Source organism: Aquarana catesbeiana, linkage group LG03 (genome assembly GCF_042186555.1).
Source record: "Aquarana catesbeiana isolate 2022-GZ linkage group LG03, ASM4218655v1, whole genome shotgun sequence".
In the NCBI taxonomy this organism is placed as follows: Eukaryota; Metazoa; Chordata; class Amphibia; order Anura; family Ranidae; genus Aquarana; species Aquarana catesbeiana.
The window spans coordinates 577136980-577149415 of record NC_133326.1 but is presented as its reverse complement, the minus strand read 5'-3'; the positions used below and the strand labels follow the sequence as shown (position 1 = coordinate 577149415).

At 36.8% G+C, this 12436-nt stretch overlaps 1 protein-coding gene across 1 annotated transcript in view; it reads right to left on the bottom strand.

Annotated features, from left to right (window-relative positions):
- The window catches only part of EFCAB6 (EF-hand calcium binding domain 6), a 309070-nt gene that overhangs the window by 274309 nt on the left and 22325 nt on the right, over positions 1 to 12436 (bottom strand). Inside the window, exon 3 of the mRNA XM_073621947.1 lies at positions 693 to 843. Within this exon, the coding sequence (XP_073478048.1) occupies positions 693 to 843 (151 nt within the window). The remainder of the gene's footprint in view (positions 1 to 692; positions 844 to 12436) is intronic.

The window sequence follows — 12436 nt, the reverse complement described above, 5'->3', positions numbered from 1 at the left end:
AGTGCTGGAGAGTATGATTGGTCAGTATGTGCAGGGGAGGAGTGCTGGAGAGTATGACTGGTCAGTATGTGCAGGGGAGGAGTGCTGGAGAGTATGATTGGTCAGTATGTGCAGGGGGGAGTGCTGGAGAGTATGACTGGCCAGTATGTGCAGGGGAGGAGTGCTGGAGAGTATGATTGGTCAGTATGTGCAGAGGAGGAGTGCTGGAGAGTATGATTGGTCAGTATGTGCAGAGGAGGAGTGCTGGAGAGTATGATTGGTCAGTATGTGCAGGGGAGGAGTGCTGGAGAGTATGACTGGTCAGTATGTGCAGGGGGGAGTGCTGGAGAGTATGACTGGTCAGTATGAGCAGGAAAGAAGCTCTGGAGAGTATGATTGGTCAGTATGTGCAGGGGAAGAGTGCTGGAGAGAATGATTGGTCAGTATGTGCAGGGGAGGAGCTCTGGAGAGTATGACTGGACACTATGTGCAGGGGAGGAGTGCTGGAGAGTATGACTGGCCAGTATGTGCAGGGGAGGAGTGCTGGAGAGTATGATTGGTCAGTATGTGCAGGGGAGGAGTGCTGGAGAGTATGATTGGTCAGTATGTGCAGGGGAGGAGTGCTGGAGAGTATGATTGGTCAGTATGTGCAGGGGAGGAGTGGCAGAAAGTAGGAGTGAGTGAGTTTGTCTCAAATGATAAATAAAACTTACACACAGAAGATCTTACAGAAGATGAAGTACTAGGACGAGACAAACTTCTACTTGTGGAGGACAAAGGGCGCCCAGCAAACATGATTCCGCGAGTGAGGGGGCGCAAGTCCCTGAAACTCCCAGAGTTCATCACTGTGGGCTGTCTGGCGCTCTGTCACAAAATAAAGAAATTATTAAAAAACAGAGAGTGACAAATAAATTATGCAACGGTACATTAACTAGAAAAATTTCTTACATAAGTAATTGCCAGGAAGTAAAATTAGTCATGTGGGAGATGTCAGGAACAACATTAATGGTGCATTAAATCTTTATTCATTTCACTGCCTGAATATTTCAGCTATGTTCTTAAGCTACAGTTAATGTCTACTAAATTGAGCACCTTCACAAATGAGATTTATTGACTGGCACATAAGAGATGTAAATCACAGTGCTGTCAATCACAGTAACGCTGGGTAATAAAGGTCAGCTCTGCCCAAATTCGATCTTATCGTTTGTTTTGTGGAAGTAGGAAACCTGAATCACGTGCTCAATCTCCCATTAACAACTGCCAGTTTTGTTTAAAGAGACCCAGACCATTTATTTCAACAACAATCTTTTTATAAGATTATACATGCAGTGTATGTTATGCATGTTATTTGCCTGTAAAAGCTCCTCGTGTATACACCCAAAAGTCCTGAGACTGCTGCTGGGTGTTTCCATTTGGATGTGATGTCAGCAGCCCCAGCAGACTCAGAGCAGTCAAATTTTATAGTATTCACCTTCGCTCCTCCCCTGGCAGCTACATAAAAAGTTATGCTGGGAGGTAAGGGGGAGGGCCGGAGGAGCTGGGCCAACACAGACAGTAACTGGACACTTCTAGAAGGGAAGAGGGCTATGATATGCAAGGAAAGAGGGGGCTGTGATGGGGAATAGTAGTAGTAGTCACATTTTCTAGTAAGTTCAAAGGCAGAACATACTATATAAAACAGTGCAATACAAAATACATGCTGTGCACAAATAGTGCAAATGAATGAAAGACTTCAAAGGCACATTGCACCTAAAATAGAAAACATTTACAGATAAAAAAAACACTTAAACAAGTAAAATACTTGATTTTTCTGTGTTTTTACCTGCAATTGTTTTAAGTTGGTGACAGGGTCTCTTTAACTATAAAATTGTCCTTCGTGCTGGTGGATATTAAATGGTGAAGTGGTCAAATGAAAAATAGTGCTGTGCAAAATAAATACTAATATTGCCGCAAAATAAGGGTGTTCACACCAAACACTTAATGACTAAAATAAAATAAAAAATAAATTTCGCGCAATATTAAGTAAAAAATAAAAAATAAAAATATTAAGAATATAGTGTATATAAATATATTGTGGAACACTGTTGTCTGTTAGGTGGTAGTGTTAAAATCTCTCTTATATACTATAATGATCGCTACTTTTACTCAAAAAAGTGAGGCTTAAATAGCAATAAATACTGAAATACTCCTCATACCACCCTATAACTAGCATGCATAAATAGATAATGACATAATGCATAAAAATTCGTGCATAAAAATATTTCCAGTATGTAAATCGTATATGGTCTTCTAAAATCCACAATCAAAAAACTGTGCAATAAAACATATGTGCAACCTTAAAAGATATACATTCCAATTTATGTGAAAAGTCCGTTTTGTTGCTACAATTGTTTGTAGATATTCTAGTGCCAAAGTGATTAAAATAAAAATAGGTGAATATTTATATATAAAAAACAACTGTGAATAGTTCTTCTGATATTGAAAAGTATAATGTAGTAAAAATCTATCTTTCTGCTGCTGGTGTCTCTCAGTATGGTCTCACAGAACTCTCACCTTGCATTAGTAGTAATCAGGCATTCAGTAATATGTCTTTAAGGTGTGGGAGTGGTCTCTGGCAGCTTTCTCTTTCTATGTTATTTTCTCTCCTCCAACGTTCCCTCTCTGCAGCTCCACTCTAGTGAACTCAGTATGGGGGAGATAAAATAGGGAGGGGGGAGAAGAAAGAGGCTCCACTAGTGCATTAAACTTTTAAAATCAAAGGGGGAATATTTATTTGGTGTTACTCTTACATTTCTCATATTAAAAACAGGCAAAGTGAATGTAAAAAACGATCTGGCGTTCTCAGCGCCCTCTCACTTGTGCTTCAGATTCAGTGTGTTGCTCCAGCCAATCCCTACGCGTTACGACACCGTCACGTGTCTTCATCTGGGGAACCGGATTGGCTGTTCTATGTATGCTTATATATGATAGAGCCGGAAGTTGCGGAGCCGCCATTTTGCTTATGGTCAGTGTGGTTTTGGTTCGGCGGCCATTTTTCTTTAGTTTTAGGAGGATTCTTTCTCTATAGTTTGGACTTTAATGTGTGCGGCCATTTTTTTGGTGGTATTCCTCCATATTCGAGTATATTACCGCTGTTTAATATTACAAACGTAGTTGTATTATAAGATTTTTGGAAAGGGTGACCATTTCTATTGCCAAAGTATTTGCTGCTATTGTTTTATATATCTACAAGTGTGAGTTATGCATACTGAATGGTGAATTAATGCAATCACACTCTCAAATTAATTAATATAGATTAATATAAAATTCCTTTTTTACATATATGAAGCAGGTTCGAGAGTGCTCTGGTAACTGTACCAGTTACTGTTATATAAAGTAAAATACAAATAGGTACATTTTAATTAAACAATTATTACATATCTTGCATTAAATACATATACATCACCACTATACTCATTTACAATATAGTTTCTAATTACCCTGTGATACAGACTAATTATGTAATAGTGAGTAAATTAATGTTTAAAATATGTGATTCCGCATAATAAATATAAATTTTTTATTAGACTATTAAAAAGATTATTATTAAAAAATAATTGGTTCTCGTATAAAATAGGTCTAATATTTATATTAAAATATTAAAAATTATTTAAAAAACAATTTAAATCGAACTCTACGTTCAGTCCCCCTGGCACCAAAGTACGTAAGGAGTGTATCCATTTGGATTCTTTGCGACTAATATCTCGGACTAAGTGACTACCTCTCCAGGATGGTTTATATTTTTCTATACCCCAAAATTGGAGGTGTGCGGGGTCTTTATCGTGTACTAGTTTGAAATGTTTTGACACATTGTGTTTCGGGAAACCGATTTTATATTTTGTACGTGTTCCTTAATGCGTGTTTTTAATGCTCTTTTAGTTCGGCCCACGTATTGTAGGTTGCAGCTACATTGTAACACATAGACTACTCCTTCTGTGTGACATCCTATAAAATCTTTAATATTAAAATTTTGTCCTGTACTGGTGGCTGTAAACTCTTTGCGCTTTCCCTGAAATTTCTTTGCATGGCGGCACGCATAGCAGTTGCGACAGGGATAAAAGCCTTTTCCAGAAAAAAATGTGTATTCAGGTTTTGAGGGAGGATCAATTACTGACCTTACTATTAGATCTCTTATAGTGGGTGCTCTTTTATATACTATATTTGGTTTCTCTGGTAGTATTTCTTTGAGGTCTTTATCATTCTTTAAGATGTGCCAATGCTTTTGAATCACTTTTGCCACATCTTTATACTGTGTATTGAAATCCAATATTATACTGGGCACTTCTTGTTGAAATCTTTTTTTGGGGCAGTCTTCAAGCATTTTCTTTCTCTCAATGAGATTCACATGTTCTATTTGGTTTTGTATCCAATGGCTATCATATCCTTTCACTTTGAACCTCTCTCCCATCATTTGTGCTTGGTTCCGATAGTCCTCTTCTTTAGTGCAGTTTCTTCTAAGTCTTGTGAACTGGCCTTTAGGAATATTATACAGCCACGGTTTGTAGTGGCAACTGTCTATTGATAGATAGCTATTGGCATCCACATTTTTAAAGTGTGTTTTGGTTATTATTTTCTGTCCCTCCAAGCTTATATTTAGATCTAGGAAGTTAATTTCTTTGTCATCGATTTTCCATACCAGGTTTATGTTTCTATCATTATCGTTTAGTTTGTTTAAAAACATTTCCAAGTTATGTTTGTCTCCATTCCACACTATCACGACATCATCTATGAATCTTTTATATAATGTCAGCTCTGGAGGAGTATCTGTGTATACTGCCGTTTCCTCCCACTGTGCCATAAATGCGTTTGCGACTCCTGGTGCAAATTTGGCCCCCATGGCTATTCCTACTTTCTGTTTAAAGTAGGTTTGATCGTGCCAAAAATAATTGCATTTAAGGCAAAAATCTAGGCATTTCATTAAATACTTTCTTTGTTTACAAATTAAGGTGCTATATTTTCTCAAAAGCCATTTAGTTGCCGAAATCGCGTCGTGGTGTTGCACTATGGTATAAAGTGATGTGACATCTGCGGTAGCCAGTAGAGTTCTCCCCTCTAATACTGGTACTGTGTCTAAAAGTTGCAATGTATGCTTTGTATCTTTTAGATATGCTTGAGTTTGCTGGACCGCTGGTTGTATAAAATAGTCAATGTATTGTCCCATTCTTGCTGTTAAGGAATCTATACTATTGACTATGGGTCTCCCTGGTGGATTTTCTTTATTCTTGTGGATTTTGGGGACTGTGTAGATTATGGGTATTCTACACGCTTCTGGTACTAAATATTTCATTTCTTTTGGATTCAGTATATTTTTCTTCACTCCTAGATCTACTATTGCTTCTAGTTGTTTTTTATATTTTAAAGTTGGGTTCCCAAGTAGTCTAGTATACGTTGTTTCGTCTTGCAACTGTCTATTCAATTCTGAAAGGTATTGCTCTTTTGACTGTAAAACTATTGCACCTCCCTTATCTGCCGGCTTGATTATAATGTCCTTCCTCTCTGTCAAGCGTTTTATGCCCTTTTTTATATGTATAGGGTCTGCTGCTTTTTTAATTTTTAAGGAGTCTATGTCTTGTAGGACTAAGTTTTTAAAGACTTCTATATTCTGGTTATTTGACATTTGTGGGTTGAATGTTGAGGCATTTCGCAATGTACTATGTACTTCTGGTTGTGTAGTATCGGTACTTGGAGTATTTGGTCTCCATAAATTATTCATCACATATTTCTTAATATTAATTTTTCTGATGTATTTCTGTATCCCTATATAGGTGTTAAATTTGTTTAGATTGTTTGTTGGTGCATGTTTGAGGCCCTTATCAAGTACTGCCAACTCTTCTGTTGTTATTTCTTTTCCACTTATATTCACTACGTTCTCTCCAACTGTTCTCTTTTTCTTTTGGAGTCTCTTCCCTGATCTTCGTCCTCTCTTCGTTCTGGTGTATTTCTTCTTAATTCTTCTTGGGGTCTTCTCCTGGGTGAATAATGTGTTTCTTGTGGTAGTCTCCGAGGGGAGTACTCTCTTCTGTCCCTCTCTAAAAAAGGCCTTTGTGTATTGTAATTTTGCTGGTTTCCATAGTGATATGGATTTTCATAATATTGTTCTTGATAGTCCCTGATGGGGTCAAATCTGTTGTATGTGGGAATCGGGGTTCGTCCATATCCGTCTCTATTGTCATGGTGTGGTGATGTTCTATTTTCTCTTGGATTTCTTTCGTTTTGTTGCCAATTTCTGTTTCTAAATGGTTTCTTGAATGGTTTCTTCCCTCCTCTTTTGGGAGTATATTGTCCATATCCATAATTGTTTCTTTGATTGTAGTTATTTCTTGGTGTACCTCCATATGTGTCTCTTTCATCCCTTCTCATAGGATTCGGGCCGTTAGGGTTAGGTCCATCTCGGTATGGTCGTGGCGTTTCAATGCGTCTTTCCCTTTCTTCCCATCTTGGTGGGTTGAGTGCATGAGATACTGTTGGATCCTGTATTCTGACTTCCCTTTCCGGTGTGGAATATGTAGATGTCGGAGGGGCCGGTTCTACTTTGCTTTGCCATTTAAAAACTTGGTCTGTTTTATAATCTGTTGAATCCCTTTGATATTTTTTCCTTTTTCGGTTTTGCACTTCTAAGTCTTTGGCAATTAGATCTTTGTTCAATTGGGTTGCCAATCTTTTGAATTCTGTGGTTTCTTTAAGTGGTTCCATTTTCTGTTTGATTTCTTCTATTTGTTGTTCTATTAATGCAGTTTTCCTCAGTTTGCGTTCTAGTAAGAATTTTAGACCCTCTATACTTTTATTATTAAAAAACGCAAACCATTCTGCCATCGATTCTTTATCGGTTAATCCATCATTTGGTGGTACTTCCCACCTTAATCTCCTGGGGACTATATTTTCTCTAATATACCTTTCAAATGTATTAGTGTCCCACCACAGGTTGATTTTTTTCTCCATATAATGGCCTAATTTCCTAGTCATGCTTTCTAGGTCTGTGTTCCGTGTTTTATTTTGTGAATTAAATACCTCATCTAAGTTCACCTTTCTGGTTTCAATATATGTAAATACATCCATTTTAGCAGCAAAGCTATTGTGCGTGCACTCTCAGATAATAAATATAAAATTGTCCTTCGCGCTGGTGGATATTAAATGGTGAAGTGGTCAAATGAAAAATAAATAGTGCTGTGCAAAATAAATACTAATATTGCCGCAAAATAAGGGTGTTCACACCAAACACTTAATGACTAAAATAAAATAAAAAATAAATTTCGCGCAATATTAAGTAAAAAATAAAAAATAAAAATATTAAGAATATAGTGTATATAAATATATTGTGGAACACTGTTGTCTGTTAGGTGGTAGTGTTAAAATCTCTCTTATATACTATAATGATCGCTACTTTTACTCAAAAAAGTGAGGCTTAAATAGCAATAAATACTGAAATACTCCTCATACCACCCTATAACTAGCATGCATAAATAGATAATGACATAATGCATAAAAATTTGTGCATAAAAATATTTCCAGTATGTAAATCGTATATGGTCTTCTAAAATCCACAATCAAAAAACTGTGCAATAAAACATATGTGCAACCTTAAAAGATATACATGCCAATTTATGTGAAAAGTCCGTTTTGTTGCTACAATTGTTTGTAGATATTCTAGTGCCAAAGTGATTAAAATAAAAATAGGTGAATATTTATATATAAAAAACAACTGTGAATAGTTCTTCTGATATTGAAAAGTATAATGTAGTAAAAATCTATCTTTCTGCTGCTGGTGTCTCTCAGTATGATCTCACAGAACTCTCACCTTGCATTAGTAGTAATCAGGCATTCAGTAATATGTCTTTAAGGTGTGGGAGTGGTCTCTGGCAGCTTTCTCTTTCTATGTTATTTTCTCTCTTCCAACGTTCCCTCTCTGCAGCTCCACTCTAGTGAACTCAGTATGGGGGAGATAAAATAGGGAGGGGGGAGAAGAAAGAGACTCCACTAGTGCATTAAACTTTTAAAATCAAAGGGGGAATATTTATTTGGTGTTACTCTTACATTTCTCATATTAAAAACAGGCAAAGTGAATGTAAAAAACGATCTGGCGTTCTCAGCGCCCTCTCACTTGTGCTTCAGATTCAGTGTGTTGCTCCAGCCAATCCCTACGCGTTACGACACCGTCACGTGTCTTCATCTGGGGAACCGGATTGGCTGTTCTATGTATGCTTATATATGATAGAGCCGGAAGTTGCGGAGCCGCCATTTTGCTTATGGTCAGTGTGGTTTTGGTTCGGCGGCCATTTTTCTTTAGTTTTAGGAGGATTCTTTCTCTATAGTTTGGACTTTAATGTGTGCGGCCATTTTTTTGGTGGTATTCCTCCATATTCGAGTATATTACCGCTGTTTAATATTACAAACGTAGTTGTATTATAAGATTTTTGGAAAGGGTGACCATTTCTATTGCCAAAGTATTTGCTGCTATTGTTTTGAAATTTGTTAGAAATGGTCACCCTTTCCAAAAATCTTATAATACAACTACGTTTGTAATATTAAACAGCGGTAATATACTCGAATATGGAGGAATACCACCAAAAAAATGGCCGCACACATTAAAGTCCAAACTATAGAGAAAGAATCCTCCTAAAACTAAAGGAAAATGGCCGCCGAACCAAAACCACACTGACCATAAGCAAAATGGCGGCTCCGCAACTTCCGGCTCTATCATATATAAGCATACATAGAACAGCCAATCCGGTTCCCCAGATGAAGACACGTGACGGTGTCGTAACGCGTAGGGATTGGCTGGAGCAACACACTGAATCTGAAGCACAAGTGAGAGGGCGCTGAGAACGCCAGATCGTTTTTTACATTCACTTTGCCTGTTTTTAATATGAGAAATGTAAGAGTAACACCAAATAAATATTCCCCCTTTGATTTTAAAAGTTTAATGCACTAGTGGAGCCTCTTTCTTCTCCCCCCTCCCTATTTTATCTCCCCCATACTGAGTTCACTAGAGTGGAGCTGCAGAGAGGGAACATTGGAAGAGAGAAAATAACATAGAAAGAGAAAGCTGCCAGAGACCACTCCCACACCTTAAAGACATATTACTGAATGCCTGATTACTACTAATGCAAGGTGAGAGTTCTGTGAGACCATACTGAGAGACACCAGCAGCAGAAAGATAGATTTTTACTACATTATACTTTTCAATATCAGAAGAACTATTCACAGTTGTTTTTTATATATAAATATTCACCTATTTTTATTTTAATCACTTTGGCACTAGAATATCTACAAACAATTGTAGCAACAAAACGGACTTTTCACATAAATTGGAATGTATATCTTTTAAGGTTGCACATATGTTTTATTGCACAGTTTTTTGATTGTGGATTTTAGAAGACCATATACGATTTACATACTGGAAATATTTTTATGCATGAATTTTTATGCATTATGTCATTATCTATTTATGCATGCTAGTTATAGGGTGGTATGAGGAGTATTTATTGCTATTTAAGCCTCACTTTTTTGAGTAAAAGTAGCGATCATTATAGTATATAAGAGAGATTTTAACACTACCACCTAACAGACAACAGTGTTCCACAATATATTTATATACACTATATTCTTAATATTTTTATTTTTTATTTTTCACTTAATATTGCGCGAAATTTATTTTTTATTTTATTTTAGTCATTAAGTGTTTGGTGTGAACACCCTTATTTTGCGGCAATATTAGTATTTATTTTGCACAGCACTATTTATTTTTCATTTGACCACTTCACCATTTAATATCCACCAGCGCGAAGGACAATTTTATATTTATTATCTGAGAGTGCACGCACAATAGCTTTGCTGCTAAAATGGATGTATTTACATATATTGAAACCAGAAAGGTGAACTTAGATGAGGTATTTAATTCACAAAATAAAACACGGAACACAGACCTAGAAAGCATGACTAGGAAATTAGGCCATTATATGGAGAAAAAAAATCAACCTGTGGTGGGACACTAATACATTTGAAAGGTATATTAGAGAAAATATAGTCCCCAGGAGATTAAGGTGGGAAGTACCACCAAATGATGGATTAACCGATAAAGAATCGATGGCAGAATGGTTTGCGTTTTTTAATAATAAAAGTATAGAGGGTCTAAAATTCTTACTAGAACGCAAACTGAGGAAAACTGCATTAATAGAACAACAAATAGAAGAAATCAAACAGAAAATGGAACCACTTAAAGAAACCACAGAATTCAAAAGATTGGCAACCCAATTGAACAAAGATCTAATTGCCAAAGACTTAGAAGTGCAAAACCGAAAAAGGAAAAAATATCAAAGGGATTCAACAGATTATAAAACAGACCAAGTTTTTAAATGGCAAAGCAAAGTAGAACCGGCCCCTCCGACATCTACATATTCCACACCGGAAAGGGAAGTCAGAATACAGGATCCAACAGTATCTCATGCACTCAACCCACCAAGATGGGAAGAAAGGGAAAGACGCATAGAAACGCCACGACCATACCGAGATGGACCTAACCCTAACGGCCCGAATCCTATGAGAAGGGATGAAAGAGACACATATGGAGGTACACCAAGAAATAACTACAATCAAAGAAACAATTATGGATATGGACAATATACTCCCAAAAGAGGAGGGAAGAAACCATTCAAGAAACCATTTAGAAACAGAAATTGGCAACAAAACGAAAGAAATCCAAGAGAAAATAGAACATCACCACACCATGACTATAGAGACGGATATGGACGAACCCCGATTCCCACATACAACAGATTTGACCCCATCAGGGACTATCAAGAACAATATTATGAAAATCCATATCACTATGGAAACCAGCAAAATTACAATACACAAAGGCCTTTTTTAGAGAGGGACAGAAGAGAGTACTCCCCTCGGAGACTACCACAAGAAACACATTATTCACCCAGGAGAAGACCCCAAGAAGAATTAAGAAGAAATACACCAGAACGAAGAGAGGACGAAGATCAGGGAAGAGACTCCAAAAGAAAAAGAGAACAGTTGGAGAGAACGTAGTGAATATAAGTGGAAAAGAAATAACAACAGAAGAGTTGGCAGTACTTGATAAGGGCCTCAAACATGCACCAACAAACAATCTAAACAAATTTAACACCTATATAGGGATACAGAAATACATCAGAAAAATTAATATTAAGAAATATGTGATGAATAATTTATGGAGACCAAATACTCCAAGTACCGATACTACACAACCAGAAGTACATAGTACATTGCGAAATGCCTCAACATTCAACCCACAAATGTCAAATAACCAGAATATAGAAGTCTTTAAAAACTTAGTCCTACAAGACATAGACTCCTTAAAAATTAAAAAAGCAGCAGACCCTATACATATAAAAAAGGGCATAAAACGCTTGACAGAGAGGAAGGACATTATAATCAGGCCGGCAGATAAGGGAGGTGCAATAGTTTTACAGTCAAAAGAGCAATACCTTTCAGAATTGAATAGACAGTTGCAAGACGAAACAACGTATACTAGACTACTTGGGAACCCAACTTTAAAATATAAAAAACAACTAGAAGCAATAGTAGATCTAGGAGTGAAGAAAAATATACTGAATCCAAAAGAAATGAATTATTTAGTACCAGAAGCGTGTAGAATACCCATAATCTACACAGTCCCCAAAATCCACAAGAATAAAGAAAATCCACCAGGGAGACCCATAGTCAATAGTATAGATTCCTTAACAGCAAGAATGGGACAATACATTGACTATTTTATACAACCAGCGGTCCAGCAAACTCAAGCATATCTAAAAGATACAAAGCATACATTGCAACTTTTAGACACAGTACCAGTATTAGAGGGGAGAACTCTACTGGCTACCGCAGATGTCACATCACTTTATACCATAGTGCAACATCACGACATGATTTCGGCAACTAAATGGCTTTTGAGAAAATATAGCACCTTAATTTGTAAACAAAGAAAGTATTTAATGAAATGCCTAGATTTTTGCCTTAAATGCAATTATTTTTGGCACGATCAAACCTACTTTAAACAGAAAGTAGGAATAGCCATGGGGGCCAAATTTGCACCAGGAGTCGCAAACGCATTTATGGCACAGTGGGAGGAAACGGCAGTATACACAGATACTCCTCCAGAGCTGACATTATATAAAAGATTCATAGATGATGTCGTGATAGTGTGGAATGGAGACAAACATAACTTGGAAATGTTTTTAAACAAACTAAACGATAATGATAGAAACATAAACCTGGTATGGAAAATCGATGACAAAGAAATTAACTTCCTAGATCTAAATATAAGCTTGGAGGGACAGAAAATAATAACCAAAACACACTTTAAAAATGTGGATGCCAATAGCTATCTATCAATAGACAGTTGCCACTACAAACCGTGGCTGTATAATATTCC